The 20,100-nt window shown below is 49.2% G+C and overlaps 7 protein-coding genes across 7 annotated transcripts; 2 read left to right on the forward strand and 5 right to left on the reverse strand.

Annotated features, from left to right (window-relative positions):
* Positions 1-698: 698 nt before the first annotated feature.
* On the forward strand, positions 699-1,646 carry Aud_006389 (WW domain-containing protein; the record flags this gene model as incomplete). Its single annotated transcript, XM_043291290.1, has 2 exons — positions 699-784; positions 854-1,646. 2 exons carry the CDS (start codon positions 699-701, stop codon positions 1,644-1,646), a joined length of 879 nt encoding a protein of 292 aa, XP_043147225.1.
* A 369-nt stretch (positions 1,647-2,015) lies between these two features.
* On the reverse strand, positions 2,016-3,144 carry Aud_006390 (uncharacterized protein; the record flags this gene model as incomplete). The annotated part of the gene is made up of 3 exons (XM_043291291.1): positions 2,016-2,239; positions 2,308-2,400; positions 2,499-3,144. The coding sequence occupies 3 exons, from the start codon at positions 3,142-3,144 to the stop codon at positions 2,016-2,018; spliced, it is 963 nt and encodes a 320-aa protein (XP_043147226.1).
* A 423-nt stretch (positions 3,145-3,567) lies between these two features.
* On the reverse strand, positions 3,568-5,925 carry Aud_006391 (putative AMP-binding enzyme; the record flags this gene model as incomplete). Its single annotated transcript, XM_043291292.1, has 4 exons — positions 3,568-3,673; positions 3,744-5,334; positions 5,404-5,659; positions 5,752-5,925. 4 exons carry the CDS (start codon positions 5,923-5,925, stop codon positions 3,568-3,570), a joined length of 2,127 nt encoding a protein of 708 aa, XP_043147227.1.
* A 1,637-nt stretch (positions 5,926-7,562) lies between these two features.
* On the reverse strand, positions 7,563-9,324 carry Aud_006392 (putative arginine transporter; the record flags this gene model as incomplete). The annotated part of the gene is made up of 2 exons (XM_043291293.1): positions 7,563-9,040; positions 9,108-9,324. 2 exons carry the CDS (start codon positions 9,322-9,324, stop codon positions 7,563-7,565), a joined length of 1,695 nt encoding a protein of 564 aa, XP_043147228.1.
* A 2,168-nt stretch (positions 9,325-11,492) lies between these two features.
* Aud_006393 (MARVEL domain-containing protein) lies at positions 11,493-12,108 on the reverse strand (the record flags this gene model as incomplete). The annotated part of the gene is made up of 3 exons (XM_043291294.1): positions 11,493-11,607; positions 11,694-11,967; positions 12,024-12,108. The coding sequence occupies 3 exons, from the start codon at positions 12,106-12,108 to the stop codon at positions 11,493-11,495; spliced, it is 474 nt and encodes a 157-aa protein (XP_043147229.1).
* A 2,010-nt stretch (positions 12,109-14,118) lies between these two features.
* Aud_006394 (O-acetylhomoserine aminocarboxypropyltransferase/cysteine synthase family protein) lies at positions 14,119-15,623 on the forward strand (the record flags this gene model as incomplete). The annotated part of the gene is made up of 4 exons (XM_043291295.1): positions 14,119-14,171; positions 14,262-14,730; positions 14,793-15,361; positions 15,431-15,623. The coding sequence occupies 4 exons, from the start codon at positions 14,119-14,121 to the stop codon at positions 15,621-15,623; spliced, it is 1,284 nt and encodes a 427-aa protein (XP_043147230.1).
* A 1,004-nt stretch (positions 15,624-16,627) lies between these two features.
* Aud_006395 (Nrd1 complex RNA-binding subunit) lies at positions 16,628-19,519 on the reverse strand (the record flags this gene model as incomplete). The annotated part of the gene is made up of 8 exons (XM_043291296.1): positions 16,628-16,938; positions 17,007-17,211; positions 17,266-17,434; positions 17,491-17,524; positions 17,593-18,615; positions 18,749-18,851; positions 19,080-19,325; positions 19,400-19,519. The coding sequence occupies 8 exons, from the start codon at positions 19,517-19,519 to the stop codon at positions 16,628-16,630; spliced, it is 2,211 nt and encodes a 736-aa protein (XP_043147231.1).
* Between the last annotated feature and the right edge of the window lie 581 nt (positions 19,520-20,100).

Below are 20,100 nucleotides of genomic sequence, written 5' to 3' on the forward strand. Positions count from 1 at the left end.
TCACAATGATATGAGTATTGATTTGTGGCTTTTATGAGTTGGGAATGAATGGCATGCTGAACCTTTTAAATTAATTCATATCATGGTCTAGAATATGGTACGTTTATAGTAATGATATTAATATGATAGAAGTCAGGAGATCCCATAGGTAGATGTCAGGTCTCAGGATTACGGGGTTGTTTTGCCCTATTAGGTGATAGCTAAATTACTAGGACTATGATGGAAATACATGAGGAGTTCTTTTATCAAATCTTGACGCCTTAAATTAGACTGTCTTTCAAAGCTGGTTCCAGATGTGAGCTCATCATAGCCCAGTTTGATTGCTTTGCTATAGCCTATGAAGTATTTAGAGAGTATCTAGATCCTAGGCACCATTAGAAAGGTACTTTACCTCTCTAGTGCCTATGTAATAATATCAATATCTTGCCAGTCGTCCAATCAGCAGTATTAGCGTTGCGGCACCGCCACAGTGACCTGGTGGCTAGGTGGCCATAACTATTTATATGTGAGATCATACCCTACTGCTGGAACCATAGTGAACAGCATTGCCATCTCCAAATTTCTGTCCCTTCTTTTTTATCTGCTCTCACGAGTCTGATACAAGAAACCCGTTTGATCCTTTCGCAATCGACGTACTTGGATATATTGTTGTTGACCGTCCCTAAGACCGAGTCGCTCCCCTCATCTCTTTCGTCTCCATGTCATTTGCCCCGCCTCCTGGACCTCCGCCGCCTTCCGTTCCAGAAGGATGGAAGGCTCAATATGACGACCGCTACAAGCAATGGTGAGTTCCCTCACGGCTTCCATCTTGAACTTGCTGTCAATCCCTTGGATCTAATTCACCCTACTCAAGGTTCTTTGTGAACCTGCACACGGGCAAATCCCAATGGGAACGTCCTGAGGCTCCAGCGCAGAAAGAAGAGCAGCATGCTCCGCCAAGCGGGCCGCCACCGTCATACGATGATTCTGGTCCTGCAAACTCGGCTGTTCAGGCTGCTGCAACTGATGACAAGAAGACCCTGGGGTCGAACAATCCCTACAACCATGCGGAACCCGGCCATGATGACACCCTGGAGAGAGATGCTCGGCTCGCTGCTCAGCTACAGGCAGAAGAAGATGCTCGAGCTCAAAGCAGAAGCCCTGCGCATCCCGGCACGGCGGCAGACTACTACAGCGAAAGCTCCAGGCCGCTGTCATCGACGGGTCATCAGCCGTCACAGGGTCCTTCTCCAGCCTCTGACCAGAAGCGCAGCAGAGGCTTTTTGAGCAAGTTGATGGGCAAAAGCTCGAGCAGCAGTAGTAGCTCCCACTATGGAAGACCGCCTGTTGCTCAGCAGCAACCTTACGGGTACCAGCAAGGAGGCTACTATGGAGGTGGCTACCCCCCGCAACCGCAGCCCGCAGGCTATGGATATCCTCAGTACCCGCCACAGGGTGGCCACTATCCTGCAGCGCTGCCACCGCGGCGGAGCGGCGGCGGAATGGGCACTGCAGGCGCTGCCGCTTTGGGCGTGGGAGGTGGTTTGCTCGGCGGTGCTCTGCTCGCAGAAGCATTCGATGACCATGGGGACACGATCGTCAATAACTATGGTGATGATTACGGTGGTGACTATGGTGGCGGCGATGACTTTGGCGGTGACTTTTGAGTTTGCTGAAATGTGCGCCGCTTTGTTTGCCCTTGTCTTCACCTGCCTTGGTTTCAGTTTCTAAGTTGATGGGACACGAGAGGGCGGGCTTAATTGTCCGTTCTCGCCTGCTGCGTCTGTCGCAGATGCTCTAAGCGTATCAATAGATGCGCATGTACACAGACTTGCTTATGTTCGCTCCCACGACGATGTGATGTTTATGATGATCATGTAAATAATATTCTTGCTTGTGTTCTATTACTTACTTTTTATGCCCCCATACCGGTTGTCTGAGATCCATATGTAGTCGGTAATAGAGTCCATTCGACTGATATCATAGGAAATATCTCTGCCAGTAGCTGGCTAAGACGAAGCCAATGAAATAGCCTGTCAACCTCGTCTGCGCGTAGTACCTCCAGTTTCACGACCGGTTGCGGCTCCCCGGGAGGCTCCAGAATCCGTCTCAGCGGTTTGCCTTGGGGTGGCACCGGCCATCCAGCCGGCGAGATCGAAATTCCCAGGCGCGCCCCCACCAGCCATAGCATTTCGCGTAGCACCAGAAATCGGAGAGGAGCGTGATTGCTTCTCGAATTCGGCACGCATTTCCGGGTCCACTGGCAAATAAGTTAGCAAGCAGGCCAGGTGTGTATAGGCAGGAACTAATAGTAGCAAAGCGACCTACTATTCTCCATAAGTTTCGGCATTCCGAATGTGAACCCCAGTGCTACCAAAGCCAGCAAGATCATAGGGTTTTTGAGGAGCGAAAGAGGCGAAACTGGCACGACGCATCTTGTCAGCATCCACATCATTTGGAGCGCCCAAAGGTCAAAGCATTCTCCGCCACTGCAGTAAGCGGACTGGAATTCATCTCACATCTAGCTCTTTCTTCATAGAATCCTCTTCTAGCCAAGACCTTAGCTTCCACGGTTACATCTGCGGCTTTGGCGCCGTTGCCAGCAGTCGCATCGACAACGAACTTCTCCGGGCCCCGATTGTCCCACGGGTTTCCCCGGTAAGTCTCCCACACGCCCAGGACAGTCCCATCAGCAGAAATATCCACTCGATACGGGGCAAATATATACTCGGCCGATCGGATATCGAGCAGGTAGGACTCCGGTTCTGTCGCCTTGAGGTTCCGGAAGATGAAAGAAGCCGAGCGGGTGAGCGGGGCCGTCAAGGGATGAGGCAGGTGACTGTTGGTATCTTCCCTATCCTCCGGTGACGGTAATGAGGTCAAGGTCGCGTGTGTCCCAGCTGGGAGGGCGTTAGGATTGGGTAGCAGATTCGAAGGAGGAATGGTGATTGTGAGGGACGACGACAATACAGTTGTGAAGGTGGCCGCAACGAAAAGGAGAAGGGCGGAAAGAGGCGATCTGAGGAAGAACATGATTGAAAGGGAGGGAGGCGCTGAGCCTAGAGCAGAATTGGAAATGACAGCAGCGTCCTCGCACAATTTTTTGAGAATCTCGTAGGCGGCTGGGCGAAGAAGGGATACCGTTTGAATGGAGCACAGCTGCATAATGTCAAAGGTCGTGGTGATGTGAGTGAGTGCCAAGCTTTTCGGTCATTCGTCTATTTTCTGCACCAACCTACTGCATAGCGACAATGCTACTTATGACATACAAGTCTCCATTCCAACTAGGCGCGTTATCTCCCTAATGAAGCGGTTGTAGACCTATCTCGAAGACAATTCCCGTCTCGCAAATGGAATCTCGACACGAAACGCAAGATATCGACACCACCCGGGCACGAAGAACGATATTTGAAGGCTACCAGGGACTGAAAGCAAGATACAGAAAATATGGCATATGCACTATCTGCAAGGCCAGACACCATTCAAACATATGTACATTGCTCTAAGAGATAGGCTATACTACACCACGAGCACAGCCAACTTGAAGTGCCGGTATAATTCCATACATGAAGATAAGTCAACCCACTCCTACAGCTTAGCCTTGGGAGCAGATTGTTCTTCCAGAGCCTGCGCATAAAGCTGGTCCAGGAGCTGGCGATACTGCTTCGCGGTAGGAGGACGCTTCAGTTTGAGACTAGACAGAAAACCAGTGTTAGTATCTGAAAGCAATGGCAATACTGCACGGAAAGAAGACGGCTACTTACGTTGGTGTCAGCAGGTTATTCTCAACTGAGAAAGGCTCAATGAGCAAGGCACAGTTCTTGACCCTTTCGTAACCCGCAAGCTTGTGCTTCTTGGCGACCTTCTCGAGGTCCCTCAGCACAGCCTTGCGGACCTTGTCATCACTCAGAACCGATTTCAGTCCCTCGATGTCTGTAGCGTCGATTGTCCGACCGAGAACTTTGCTAGCAAACGGAGCGAATGCATCTGGCTGGACACCGAAAATGCCAACCAGGAATGTTTGAACGCTGTCGCCATGAACGTAGCCTTGAGCAAAGTAACCAAGCTCGGACAGGTAGACACCTTCAAGCCGTTCAGGAGAGATGTACTCTCCCTGGGCGAGCTTGAGGACATTCTTCCGGCGGTCGATGATGATAATGCGACCCATTTCATCAATTGTGCAGACATCCCCAGTGCGGAACCAACCATCCTCGGTCATCGCTTTGCTTGTCTCCTCCGGGTTCTTGAAGTATTCCCTGAAGATATTTGTACCGCGCAGAAGTAACTCACCCCGTGGGAAAGGCTTGTCATCGACCGAGTATTCCATGTCAGGCAGAGACATTAGACAGGCTTCGGTGCACGGAGCGAGGCGCCCACAGTTGCCGGCGGTAAGATCCTTTGCAGACTGCGAGCTTGCGATGGCGTACGTCTCGGTCAAACCGTAACCCTGGATGAAGTCGACTCCAAGGGCAACTCTCAGGAAGTTGTGCAAGGAGGGATCCAGGGGCGCCGAGCCAGTAACCATGAATCTACACCGTTCCAATCCAATGGCCGCAGCGACCTTCTTGGCCCAGATTCGGTCGTATAGAGCATGCTTCACGGTGGCTTTGCTAGGGTCGGGATTCTTCAGATTGGCAGTTTTGGCGGCAACAATGTGTCTTGACAGAGCACCCTTGAAGCCGGGTTGTTCTACGGTGGCACCACGAATGACGTTGCCAAAGCGACTGTAAAGACGCGGGACAGACATGAATGCCGTAGGTTTCAACACCTTGATATCGTCAACCAGTTCAACGATGTTACCGTGGAAGTAGCCGATACGCGCACCCGCCCAGAAAGCGGTATGCTCCGCCAAACGGGCATAGATATGGGCCAACGGGAGATAAGACAAACTCGTGTCACCTGGGGCCTGCTGAATGTTGATGAGAGCGGCAGAGGCCGCAGACACGGCATTCTCATGGGTCAAAACCACACCCTTTGGAGGACCGGTAGTGCCGGAGGTATAGTTGATAGTGACGATGTCCGAAGGAGACGGAGGCACGCACGGACGATTCGAAGCGGTGCCCAGTGCCTCAACCTGATCCATGGTATAGATTGCGACATCCAGACCGGCAGCGGTGGATTCCAGGAGCGCACGCTTTGAGTGGCCGGCGGGTTCGCCAGCATCCAGAGGGTCCAGACACACGATGATCTTAAGATTGGGCAAAGAGGGCTTGAGCTTGAGCAGAGTGGGAATATGCGGCAAGGAAGTGACAACACAGTTCAGTTCAGCATGGTTGATAATATATTCGGTGGCATCCGAGGCGAGGACATCATAGATCGAGACCGAGTAGAGGGACTGGGACATGCATGCCAGATCTGCGATGACAGACTTCAGTCAGCGGCCAGGATCAATATTGAGTAAGCAGGCAAAGGAGTACCCCGTACCAGTTATCTGCCATTCTGGCCGATTTTGACACCACAATCCAATCCCGTATGGTCCCGAGCGTCCGCAGCCATGCTTGTCGTGCAGTTCCACCAAGCCGGCACCAAACGCGGCTCTTCGCTTTCGAACGGTCTCATAGTCCAGCCACTGGTAAGGGCCATAGGTCTTTGTGACCGGGTCGTAAGGACGCCATCCGAGGCAATGGGCTTTTGGGGCTCGATTCGCGGTCGACTCGAAGACATCATGTGCCGTGAGAATCTAGACAGACAGGATCAAGATTAGTCGTGAGGTTCCATGTTATGCCGCAGCAGCTCGGTGAGACACTGAGGATGTGTGTCTTCGGCGCATACCTTGGGGTCCAAGGTCCTTAAAAGCTCATTCTGGAGATTCCAAGCACGGTAGACTTTGCTCCGTCCGGGTTGCTCGGTACCAGGAATGGCAACCGAATATGGAGTGCCCTTGGGAGGTTCTTGTCTCAATTCCTCGGCACGAGCGAGGTGTGTTGGTTGCTGGGAGAAAAACATGGCGGCAACAATGGAGGATCTATCTCTGTTTGAGTTGGTGAGTCCAAGAGCATCCAGAAGACATAAAGTCGTTCCAAGGCTAAGGGAGGGAGGGTAGAGCCTACAGCGTTCAATAGCACAAGTGGGAAGTCTCGACGACGACTGTAAAAGAGGAAATTTACAAGTGGAAAAAGAAAAGAAGGCTTAGGTCGTCCAGAAATAGAAAACGAGCAATCTATACAAATATGAAAGAGAAAGCGAAGTGATCGGGCAAGGACAGACAGTATGGAGTCAAAAAAGGTGAAAGGGGGAGTGGGGGAAGCTGGCTGGACTCCTTATGAATTCAAAACAACACCCTCATGCCTGACTGGTCTTGTTCTTCCTTTCTCTTGCCTGTCCGATGGACAGAGAAATAAATATCTGGGGGTGCCTGACTCCCCTAGAACAGGGAAAGCCCGTCAAATCACACCCCTCGGGATGGAGTAGTTTACCTTAGTTAGGTAGGACTCCAGGTTGGGGACTGGAGCATTGCCGAGCAGCTGAATGGTCAGGCCAAGCGTCGCAGTCATAGCCGACCATTCATCCTCGTGGAAACTTACCTCGGCTGTTTTGCTTTTCACGCTCTCTTCAGGAATCGAGATAACTCCGAACCTATCAGATCCTATCCGTCCCTACCCTGCAACTCCACTCTCATTATTGATGCAATTCCATCACTTTAAACATCAAAGAAAACTACTCAAATAATAAAGGCGGAGAAGTTCTTCTATTTCCAGTTTAGACCGTTCGATATCCCGGAGATCCTAACGCAAGATGGCGTCGGTCCGAAATTGTCCCCCACACAGTAAAGTCGCAGACAGCCTAGGTAAATAAGGTATCTGGGGGAGATTCCAATGATTTGACTGGACATACTCCGTACGCCATTATTCAGATCAGCGAGTGATGTGAGACTGCGACTTGTGCGCTTAGATGAACTGAGTCCCTACTACTTTCACGAGTACTATTCTATTGTATTTGTAGAGCAGTTAGGCACCCAGAGTGACCACGTACTGTGTTGTAAGGTACCTACCTACAGTGTCAGCTGCAAGGGATGATCATTGGAGAAAGCTAATTGTGGTATGTAGCACGTGGAAAGAGTTTCATGTGACAGTGCAGTGCAGTGCAGCGCACTCACGCAGCATCGTTGTCCACCTAGGGATGATCAGATATTATTGACTGTTGAGCTAATAAATATCATGACTGAATCAAACATAATATGTTTGGGGCATGATTACAGCTAAATATGAGCTAATATTGACCTTGAATTTTTGGGTCTGATGGCACATGAATTATTCATTGAATAACTGCAGAATCAGATTACAACCATGATAAGAGACGAGTCACCGAACTCCATGCCAAATGCTGAACCCTAAGAGAGAATATATCTACATGCTATATACAAAACAAAACTGTGAGAGACACAGGGGTATCATCCCTATTCCACAGGTGCATTCATCCTTTCTCGTCACCAGTCCACAAATAGTCTGATAGCCGAACCACCATACCGACGAACGTAGATGTTGTAACCGTCCATATTTCATTTTCTGTACATTAGTTACTTCTCCTGTGACCGCCCGACGCATGTGGCACAGTGGAATCGGCCGAGAAGTCGCGCCATGTTTCTATCCCAGGATCGCGCTGCCCAGCTTCTTATACCACTTGGTGGGCGTGACCGTCTCCCACATCTCGTTTTCCAAAGCGAGGCGGCCAGTATCGATATCTGCTTCGATGGGACGCACAAACGCTGGTCGGAAGATGATCTTGTGGCCCAAGTAGAGCACAACGAAAAGGATCAAACTGAGGTAGGCGACAAAGAAGTCGGTCACACTGAACGTCGGAATCCAGGCAGTGAATCCTTGTGTGAGGATAATCAGAATGTTGAAGAACAAGCCATAGTAGGCATACCATGGCTGCCACAATGCCTTGTACGGAAGGAGGTCACGAGAAATGTTGCGAGCCTCTAAAGCCCGCATGAACGCAATATGACAAGCATTTAATGATGCCCATGTAATGAAGCCTGCCACACCGGCGATATTCAGGAACCAGTTGAATACAGTGCTACCAGCGTTGGAAACATTCATGAATCCAAGCAGGCCAAAAGCCGAGGTGAATGCAACACTGTAGTAGGGAACACCTTTCTTGCTAGTCCTCTTGAAGCAACGTGGCGCGAACCCTTCCTGTGCCAGACCAATCAAGATACGGCTGCCACTATAGACATTTGAGTTCGCAGCGGAAAGAACCACAGTCAGCAGGACCGCATTGATAATATGCGGGAGAACCTTCACACCCGCTAGCCTAGCAGCAATGACAAAGGGTGAGGAGTTGGCGTCATTTCCACCCGTGAGAAGGTTCTCATTAGTGTACGGTACTAGCAGACCGATGAAGAAGATGGTTAGGACAAAAAAGAACAGGATCCGAAAGAATGTCTTGCGGATGGCCGAAGGAACAGTCTTGCGGGGGTTTTCTGTTTCACCAGCAGCAATGCCAACAAGCTCAGTCCCCTGGTATGAGAATCCAGCCTGGATCAGGACAGCCCAGAAGCCGACAAATTTCGCGGTAGAATCGGGGTGAACGCCTTCGTAAGGGGAAAAGGGCCCAGGGTTCACCCAGTACCGGAAACCAAGATAGCCACGGTCACCAGCACCTGCGTCAATGCAAATAGCGAAGATCATGAAGCCCACGACAGTGATAACTTTGATGCTTGAGAACCAGAATTCCAACTCGCCATAGAAATTGACGGGCAAGAAGTTGAAAAGAGTGATCATCACCCAGAACACCGCAATGAAGATGGCGATCTGGATGTCAGAGTTCCAGAATTGGATGATCAGACCCGTTGCGGTCAGCTCAAGAGCATAGGTAATGGCCCAGGAAAACCAATAGATCCAGCCCATGGCGAAACCCAGACTCGGGTCGATCAACCGCGCGGCATAGGACGTGAACGCTCCTGGGATTGGAATATATGTAGCGATCTCTCCCAAGGAGGTCATGACCGAGTAGACGATGGTGCCAACGAAGATATAGGCAATGAGAGCACCCACGGGGCCTGCATGTGCGATAGCGGTACCGCTACTGATGAAAAGACCTGTGCCAATAGTACCACCTACCAGAGTGGGTTAGCACAGTGCATAATACTTCCGAGTCGAAGTTCAAATTGAAGCATGACTCACCAATGGCAATCATCTGTAGATGCCTGCTCTTCAACTTCCGCTTGAGATCGGGCAGTGGATTCGATTGACGGCTAGCTCCATGCTTCTCACAATCCAGATCGTCCGAGTTAGGGGGGGGACTGTTGTCGTAGACCTGGACAGACTCATCGTTTAACATTTTGCCCTTGTCCTCTGCGACCTTTGGCGCAGCGGTGACCTCAAGCTCATTGAAGGCCATCTGTCCAGCATTCAGCGCTGAAGATTGAAACAGGACGGATTGGAGTACGGATGCGCACTAGAGGGCTGGTGGGGATTCAAGGTATTAAAAAGAAAGAAAAAGAAGAGGAGAAAAAATGGGGGTGGAAGGAGGGAAGCGCGCCGTCCAACAGAGGCTCCACTAGAGGTTGAGCGAGTCGAGTCCACTTGATAGATAAGTACCGCCGATTAACGGAACAAGACAAGGCCTTTTTGTCTCCTATTCTGCGCTGCTGACTGAATGGACTCAAGACGAGGTTCAAAGAATGGACAAGGAAAAGACTTTGCGCTATGCTTTTATTGCAAATGCACAAGCTCTTCAAAGACAGAAAAGAAAAAGATTGACACCTACAATGAGGTAAAGACACAGCCAATGAAGAACGAGACAGATAAATCAGTATGTACAATGTACAGGAAGATGTTATGTAAAGAGAACAGTAGTAGACAGAAACTGGCAAGAGTGGGCTTTAATAATGGAGATTATGGAGTCATTCTATCCGCGAGCGGGAGGCCAATGTAACGTTTATTGGTGACTCGGAGGAAGATTAGTACTGAGAATAGATAATGATTATCATTATTATTATCATCACTGGACGACTATCTACTATAAGGAAAACCTTTTCCTACCACTTCATACTTTTGGATGCGTGCTACAGCCCTCCTCCGTCTCCGTCCTCCTATAGTAAGACTTGAATCCATGAATGGTAGAAAGTACGGCCCTCAGGATGGCAAATGTATTTCCCAACATCGATCATTTTCTCAGGGCTTTCTAATATCTATCCAGATATCCAGTATTCAAGAGTTGCCATCCAGGGATGTGGAGCGCTGCTGGGAGTACTGGCTGATGGGCGGAGAAAGAAGAAATTTTTTTTTTCTCGTAAGATGACTCGATGCCAATGATTTAAGCGCGGTGGCGGAAAGTTGAAGAAGCTTGGCTTGGAAATCGGAAATCGGAAATTGGAAACTGGGAATGAGTTGCCGAGAGCGAGAACTTCCTAACAACTAGTCTAAATATTATCAAGATGACAGATAAGTGCAACTACACATACTGACAGAAATTCTCTTGGTTGCTGTTAGACTGTCCTCTTTTGGGGTTTTAAGCTTCATCGTAAGTTTGCGACACAACCTTCGTATATGGGGTTGGTGCACACGAGCATCTATGCTCATGTCGGCAGCCTCCGAGGCCCGGATTGCTGGCCACCTGGTTCTAAGGAACTGTCAAAATAAAACACTCAGGGTACAGAAGCCTAGATTAAATCCTTTGGCCTCTAGCAAAATAATTTTAAAGGGTGTTGGGAAAGCCTGGGATAATTGGGATCTAAACTCTATCCTAAACCAAACCTTGAGAAGACGGGCAAACTGAGGCATGGCTAAACCTTCTAGAATGTTTCCTTTCCCGTGATCCATTGAGTCATCTGCCAGTCTCGTCCTCTTGTCTTATACAACGCAGAATCATGCTTCATACTTCATTGGAAGTAGAGTCAAGATAGGACTCAGGTCACCGGCCACAATTGACATTATCCGGCAATTCACTAGACTTTTGAAAATTGCAGTGGGTGCCCCTCCAATGTTTACTGTCAACCGGGAGAAACAGGCAACCTGACCATTATAAACAGTCCTCAAGTCCTGATAAAGTCTTGGCTTTCTTAACACAAGGGCCCTTCAATTTTTTTTTTTTTTTTTTCCTTAGAAAACAAATCTCTTTTCATGGTTATCAATGAAATTTTAGCAAACTTGTGGATCAGTGTACAACAGCGATCAGATACATGGTATGAAGAACTGACGGGGTATCAACATCACAGCGTGCAGAGAAGCGAAGTAGGTATCATTATACAAGGTACAAAGGCATAATCATGAATATATGAAGTCGTGGTCTCCAGTAAGCGTCAATTGCGAATTTATGAGGTCCGGAACCCGGAAAGTCAGCCCGAGAAAATCAACGGCCACCATTCATACCCTCAGTGAAGTCCCTTTATGTCCTTGTATCTGGATGGCTGGAAACAGCAAGCATCAATAGAAGCTGGCGTATATGACGTCGTGCCATAAGAACAAGGCGGCTTTTCTTTTGAGACTCATCGCGAGTATGCATGTGAACATATACGCGAGGACAGGCATTCATTCTCACGGAATTATGGTTGCTATCAACCCCATTTAGACTCCGATGTGAGTGGTAGTTTGCGGGGCAGGCTTCGTACTGTTGGTGCTGTGACCGCCAGATCGCAGAGCACCGAGTATAGCTACAATGCTCGTGGCAAGGAATAATGCCCTTTTCCCGCAATGTCAGCCCTTGATATCTTCGAATTCATCGACACGTGACGAATGAAGTTCTAGATTGGAATGGGTATGACTTACCATTCGAACGACCCAAACACGGTTGCAGCTTGCAATGCCCTGCATTGACCCCAGTGGCAGTAATCCGGAGATGGAAGCAAAACACCAAGCGCAATAAACCCTGCAAACCAGAATATCATGGTAATGATTTCCACAGCTGGGATGACAAAACGATGCGCCAATTGGGGAAAGAAAACCGGGGCCAGCGCAAGATAGGGCGTTGCAACAAAGGCAGTCCAGACGCCATTGAAAAGCATGAAATTGACGGTGTCACTCCAGCGGACTACACTAACAGCTGTTAGGGTGTTAGTCAAGTCTTCCATCAGCACAACAGGACGAGCGTAGGCTTACCATATGCTGTCAATCCCAGAACGATAATTGCGAACGCTACCTGGGCTACGCGAACAGGATAAATCCAAGGGAAGTTCAAGGCCATAGCGGAAAATGATCAGTGCTGGATGTGTAAATGGTGTGAGTAAATTATTGCATCCAGATGTGACAAGTGTGAGAAGAAAGGCTCTGCTTCTTCTGACCTATATAGTCAATCAGCCGATCTCTTCAAAACCGAATCTCGAGCATGTGAAAATGGAGGGAGAGATTGGAGCGGACTGGACATTCGCTCGAACGTAAAGGGCGCTGGGGAAAGCCATGACCGTGGCTTGTAGACTCTTTTCAGCCAAGATCATCGCCATAATCCCGTCCCATAAAAAGATCACTGTTGGCCTCAAACTTCCTCCTGTGACAGGGGGCGGACTGGACAGGCGGGTATGAGACAAACCTTTATTGGGCAAGATATTATAATATTGTTCAAGTTTGTTGGAGAAACAACAATCACAGACTCTGATAGAAAGAGAACTCCAAGCACATATGGTACTTATATATCAGGAAGGTCAACACAGAAGGATCTTGGCCGCTGGTGTAGTCTCTTCGCTTTAAATACATGCCTGATGACCACAAACGTCACAGTCAGATGCCGCTTCTTCTAATTGCTTCCGCCTGGTTTTTTGTATGCTGGAAAAACTGCCTGGCGCGAGCATTATGATTGGCGTCGATCCCTAGTCTTTTTGTTGTGTGCTATAACCTAAGTCATTTCTGTCTTACCCTTTATTCTCCAGAGTGGTAAGACTGCTCATTGGACGTCTGTGTTATGGGGGGCCTGTGATTGATGATAGTAACGGGCATACCTCTCTAGATGGCACAAGGCTAAGCAACTTTCTGCCCTATGACGACATGCGCCTCGGCAGAGGAACCATCAACAAGAAGAATGTATCATGAGGAGAATAAATTCAAAAGTAACATTCTATGCCCCTCTATAGGAGTCTAGGAGCGCCACGACAGACTTGAGTGAATCATAATTGACTCCCACCGTCTCACATGATGGAAAGGATGCCATGGAATTGCTACCTGTCTAAGACCCAATGGTCGACCCCTTGTGCCTCGAGATGCTAACTCATCAAAATGTGAATCATCAATCATCAGCTTCCCCAGACTCGGGGCTAAAGAATGTTACTCCTACGTTCCATCTGTTCATTACATCGAGAACGAGAATAAGTGCTAGGGATTCTAATTCATTTTTGGTACGTGCATTGTATACTTTGGACAAGACTACATGTGCTGTACACAATTCAATCTTATCAGCGCCGAAAATATGATGAATCATCTGCCCCTCTTACAGTCTCTTGTACCAAGCATACCGTCCAAAACATCCAGCATCCTCAACCATTGAAGCTGTACCCTTTTGCTTTCTTTCCCATTCTTACCTCACTTATTTTTTTCTTGGAAATTTTGACTATTATCAGGTCCGAGCCTTTAATTTCTGTAACAAGAATCAATTAACATAATGATTGCTATATCCAGAAAATATCTGGCTACTTGTATGAACACCTATTATTTCTAGTACCTTTCCACGTACGGAGTAGCTAAGGTACATCTCCCACAGCTGTACATGCACACTCCTTTGAAAAGCAATTATAAGGTCTTGTATTCCACACTTTTCCTGAATGATCAATTCTTGTTATTGATGCTTTCTCGTAATACCTTGTCCCTCTTCCAGCTCCAGTGTCCAGTCCCTCAATCACGCCATCGGCGCTACCCCAGTGCACAAACCCAAGATACCGTATCTATATATGCTGACTTCTATATACTCTTCTGAATATACCTCCCCCGCTTTAAATACTTCCCCTTTTTCGCGTTTTCTTCTTCATTCCCCTTCAATCTGCAGTGTTGGTCCTCCCTTTTCGCCCTCATTTCTACCTGTTGATTCTCGAGTGCACTATATATCGTGCGAGAAGGGCGTCCAACTCCAGTAGCAGAACCCCAATCATTGGACATACGCCATGTCGGAAACACCTCATTTTGAAACGCTCCAACTCCATGCTGGGTAAAATAAACATAGAAATCTGGACCGCTCATTATCTCAGTTGCAATACTGACAAGTCACCCAGTCATGAACCGGACTCTACTACCAACTCGCGGGCAGTGCCCATCTATGCTACTACCGTTGGTCTCATCTTCTACTCTCCTAGTTCATTACCCCGCTGATCTCGAGGTGTAGTCATACACATTCAATGATTCTGCCCATGGTGCTAGACTCTTTGGCCTCAAGGAGTTCGGAAACATCTACAGCCGTATAATGAACGTGAGTAATTCTCCGCAGCCGAGTTGGGTCGAGTTGCTCACAACCGTCATTTTGCTTCAGCCTACTGTTGATGTTTTTGAGAAGCGCATCGCCGCCCTCGAAGGGGGTGTGGCAGCCGTTGCAGCTTCTTCCGGCCAGGCTGCACAGTTTATGGCCATCGCCGCGCTTGCCCACGCTGGCGACAACATCGTAGCTACGAGCAACTTGTACGGCGGTACCTATAACCAATTGAAGGTTTTTCTTCCTCGTCTGGGCATCACAACCAAGTTTGTCCAGGGAGACAAGCCAGAGGACATCGCCGCCGCTATTGATGACCGCACCAAGGCTGTCTATGTCGAAACTATTGGCAATCCCCGGTACAATGTACCCGATTTTGAGGCCATCGCTAAGATCGCTCACGACAAGGGCGTTCCTCTCGTGGTGAGTTTGGCTTCGTCAAAATGCGGGAAGACTATCTCTGATCGCGCTCGCCTTTATTCTAGGTTGACAACACTTTCGGCGCTGGCGGTTACTTCTTCCGCCCCATCGAGCACGGTGCTGACATCGTCGTGCACAGCGCAACCAAGTGGATTGGTGGTCATGGAACCACCATTGGCGGTGTTGTTGTCGACAGCGGTAAATTTGATTGGGGTAAGCACGCTGACAGATTCCCCCAATTCACCGAACCGTCCGAGGGCTACCACGGATTGAAGTTCTGGGAAACATTTGGACCTATCACTTTTGCTATACGTGTCCGGGTTGAGATCCTTCGTGATCTGGGATCGGCACTGAACCCATTTGCCGCTCAGCAGCTTCTGCTTGGTCTGGAGACTCTGAGTCTGCGCGCTGAACGACATGCAAGCAATGCCGTTGCCCTGGCTACCTGGCTGCAGAAGAACGAGCACGTGAGCTGGGTCTCGTATCCTGGTCTCGAATCTCACCCCAGCCATGAAATCGCCAAGCGTTACCTGAAGCGCGGCTTCGGTGGCGTACTGTCATTTGGAGTCAAGGGAGGCGCAGCTGCCGGTAGTCAGGTAGTTGACAACTTCAAGCTGATCTCCAACCTGGCAAAGTGAGTATTCCTGGCCCCCAGAACTTTGCTAGCTCGCTGTCCGAACGCGTGCTAATCCTTTTGCAACAGTGTTGGGGATTCGAAGACTCTGGCCATCCACCCTTGGTCTACCACCCACGAACAACTCTCGGAGCAAGAGCGACTGGACTCTGGTGTCACTGAAGATGCTATCCGCATTTCGGTGGGTACCGAACATATTGACGACATCATTGCCGATTTTGAGCAATCCTTCAAGGCCTCCAGTGCTGCACTCACACAGTAGAGTGTAATATTACGTCTATTAGGGAAGGAGAACGCCAAAAGGTAGAAGGCAATGTGCGATGAATATATGATACCAAGCAGGATAGGCTTTTTGAAATTCATTGCTTTGCAGTATGAGGTCAATGTAGACTTTCTTCGTCGATGTAAGCGCAGTGTGGCCGCGAAGAGGATTGATGAAGAGCGGTGTTCTATGAAGCATCTTGCTGCTCTTCAGTATACAATGGTAATTCCCCTCCTCGGAGAAAGTTGTGAGTTATGTTGTCGGCATGGGGCAGAACTGGTCCATTGCTGGACGACAAAATCGCACGAAGGAGCTAACAGAAGTACATAGAAGTTGTCATCGGTATCAAAGATTACTATTGAATTGGGTACTCAAATGTAGCAGAGTCGAGCTAGAAAAAAAGATTTTATCATACGACGAAAAGAGGAGAAAAAGACAGCAAAACGATGAGCTGAACAGAGAAATACATAACTGCTCGAGTTGATTCTCTTTGGTGTGAACGCAGGAAGACAGGTAACGGTACAACACCGCAAAGAGCCACCTCAGAGTCTCAACCTACTTGAGCTAAATGCATATCAACACCAGCAGTGGAAGGTCGATATGATGGGCGGAAGGTAGAACAGCCATGATACAATGGCAGTATCCAGCTCCATGCAACCACCTCTCACTTCACATATCTCGACGAGTGCTGTTTTTGCTCTGGTCGAGATGGTCTCACTGCAAGTGTGACTGGAGCATAAAGGCAACTTGTCTCCCGCCAATGTGCCATCCTAGGTTAGACCCTCTATGAAGTAAAGCAAAATCCATGTTTAGAACAGCCCTGAGAACTCAAACTCCCGGATAACCCTGTTTGAGAGAAATGGTACATGAGACGTAAAAAGAGAAGGGGAAAACGAAACGTGGTTGAGTCGCCGGATGAAGACAAGACTGTGTACACGGTGAAGCTAATGCAATGTTGTTCACGCGATATGATCGGTTGTGTTGAAGAGAATCGGATTGAAGGCTTAACTTCCCTGACCAGGTGGTGGTGGTTGGGTTGGTCCGCCGGAAGATCCAGCTTGAGCCCCTCCCATCATGAAGCCAGGAGGAAACATGTGCATCCCGGGAAACGAAAATCCGAACCCAGGCACTGCAGGGGGTACGCCAACGTTATTGACCGCCGAGGGGTCACGACCCTCATGAGGGCCAGGGCCACCAGGACCCATTCCAGCCGGTTGCACGTCACGCTCTGGGCGACGGAATCGGTCTTGCTGCGTGCGGGACGACACCGGTCCGCGTTTCCCTCCCGTGTCTGTGGCAATCCGTCTACTAATGGCTATAGGGCAGATAATTAGCCTTGACTTCACTACGTTAGTACGAGGAACCAGAAAGAAATCCTCTTACCCTTCGAAGAAACGCCAGCACCGATTTCAATGTCAGGTTCCTCAACCACCATGCCAGACTCAATGGGTCGCCCTCCTGTTCCACCATATTCAGCGGTAAGCATCCACTTACGATCTGCTTCCGTGAGTCGCTCGATTGGAATGACACTGATGCCTGTCTGATAGTCACTACAGTCTCGTGGACCGAATCCGACACCCCATCGAGTCTAATTCTGTCAGAGCACTTCCTAAACACAACAAACTTCCTAACAGACACTTACTCTAAGCTGCATGTCACCGGACTTATAAGATTCCATTCCCTCCCGGGCACTGATGGCGTCCTGACGACTGATCATTTTGATAAACGCGTGACGTTTGTCGACGTTCACGATGCAAGTTTGGACAATACCAAATTTGCTGAACAAGGATCGCAGATGTGCCTCCGAAGAGCTGCAATATTTGTCAGTATATAAGACCCTTTTTCTCGGAAATAATTGTAGACTTACGTGACACCACCAACAAAAAGAGTTCTGCTCAGAACTATACAATAGATGTTAGCTGAAGTTCCCGATGCAGCACACTCTGATCCAGAAATTCGTGCTACGAACCTTTGATGTTTCCTTGTCCGATAGAATAATCCCACTCGATGAATTTAGGGCCTGGAGGAGGCAGTGCCGGGTCCTTTCGAGGGGGAGTAGGAGAACGCCGTCTACGCCCGGGCGGGCTGCGCTGACGATAATCATTGCCTCGTCGACCACGCATGTCACCCCGACGACCAGGAGAATCACCATGATACTCTCCATAAACAGGGCTATCACGGCGACGAGGGGGTGACACATCGCGACGTCGCTCCCATCCTGGCGATCGAGATCGGCGACGATACTGGCCTGGAGGAGAGCGCATGTAGTCGCGGTCTCTTTCACGATCCCCTCGATCAAAGTCACGTGACTGTGAATCTGGACGGCTACCCCAGGCAGCGGCTGTTTGACTGGGTAAGTTGAAGCCAACTGGCTGCCCAGAACTCGCATTGGCCATGTTTGACGCATTAGACAAGCTGAGAATCTGCAGGGCGGTGGCCCACTGTTCCTGCGGAATTCCCTGTGCGGCTAAAAGCTGCAAGAGCTGCAGCTGCTGCTGCAGGGCGTCCGGCGCTATACTAGGAGTCGGTTGAGCTGCGGCAGCGGTCGCCTGCGGCAATAGCGCGGCCAGGGGATTGGCCGCGGCAGCGAGTGGGTTTGGAGGAGTCTGACTCTGGCTTTGCGGTGGGATTAATGCCGGATTCTGAGCGAGATTACTCAAAGCCGCGAACGGCGTTGCCATAGTGCCAGCGGCATAAGGATTTACACCAGCCTGTCCAGCTTGAAGTTGTGAAGCCTGGTCTACGGACGAGGTCACGGGCTGTGAAACTGTACCCTGCATGTTCAATGCATTTAGTGGATTAGTCGTCGCTGGAACGGCTGGCGTAGTTGTGTTCTGCTTGGCCATATCTGCCAACGCTTTCAAGATACTGGATGTGTCAGGCGCTGCTTGAGCGGGAGTTGTCGAGGATGCGCCATTCGCCTGCTGCTGCGAACCTCCCAGTGAAATGTAATTCGGTGCAGGTGATCCATCGGGAGTGGTAGACTCAACATCTATGGAGAGGCATTAGATGTATGATACCAAAGCGGTTGCAACTAGAAACCCTGGGACTAGAATGATTGGATAGATTCCACGTACGCCAGGACCAATTCCTGCTTCGTGGGGGGATTAGAAGGGATAGCTTACTCTGAGATGCAGGCGCATTCAACTTTTCCTTGAATGATGCGAGCATGGATGCAGGGAATGTATATCCACGTTCCCAGATATCGACAAGCTTCTTGATCTTTTCCTATATATTGAGAGAGTGGCATACGTAAGTTGAACTATTCGTCACACGAGATAGCAGAAGCCTAACGGAAAAATTGCCGCTTTAAGCGACGAGAAAGGGATACGATGATTTGGGAGCATGGAAAGCCATCACGGGATACAAATCGATCACCGTTTCTTATCGCTCCTATGTTTTCCACAAATCCTGTAACGGCTTCAAAATTATTCGCGTATTGCATCTAAAGCGTACCTTTTGATCCTCAGGAGCGTTGTTTATGATATCAGTCATCAAGACAGGCAGTAATTCGGTCACTCTGTTGACGCCAGCGGCGAATGTTCCATCGGGGGCAGCACTGCCAGATGGCTGGCCTGCCTTGCGCGCTGCTTCTACCCATTGTCGAGTTACAGAGTCTACGACATAGAGTACGCCCAACTTGTGTGTTCCCGGTGCCTTCTTGAAGTGTGTATAAATCTTCTGAATAAGGACGGACTCGTTCTATGAGAAAAGACAGGAGTTAGCTTGTAGTTCGGGTAACACAAGTTTGTAGTCATATCGAGATTTGTTCATACCTGGACGTTGGCTGTACAAAGTGACGTGATGCTGTTGATCTTAGATCCAGAAACGCCTGGGGGCTTGAGAGCCAGCATAGACTGGAGATAATTCTCCAACTCTGCTACAGCAGAAGACATAGCTGATAATGGTCGTTCAGGGTTCTCAGCGCGGTACGAAAGACATACAATTACCAAAATTCCCTGGAGTGAGACGGGCTGATTCTTCCGGCTTGGAATGAGAATGTATAAGACGCTGAGAGTATCAAAACTCCAAAACGAGGCGTTTCTACTGGAAAATCCAGTACAGTAGAGATTTGGTGATGCCTAAATTGGCGATAGCTTGCGTCCTCTCAGAAGTGAGGAAAGTTTGTCTAGAGCGGGATTTTCACACTTGTAGTCGTGTCACTACAGACTCAACGAGCACGATGGCGACGAACGAGTCTTCCGCCTACAGCTGGAACACAGCTAGCAAGGTGCCCAGGGCTTCGCGACTCGCGAGCGAGTACAAGTACAGGTACAACCTAAAGTGAGAGGATGCAGAGTGAAGAAGAATGTGAAGGTAAATCGGATGTAATTTACGTTGTTGAGATAGAGAGAAGATGGAAGGATGATGAAGGGACCAGGGGGGATTGATGAAAGGAAAGAAAAAAGGATAAGTCAGGTGAATGAGTCCAGTGACTTGAGCTAGTCTCCATCTGGGAGGACAAACTCTGGTGTCT

Source organism: Aspergillus udagawae, assembly GCF_001078395.1.
Source record: "Aspergillus udagawae IFM 46973 DNA, scaffold_4, whole genome shotgun sequence".
NCBI lineage: Eukaryota > Fungi > Ascomycota > Eurotiomycetes > Eurotiales > Aspergillaceae > Aspergillus > Aspergillus udagawae.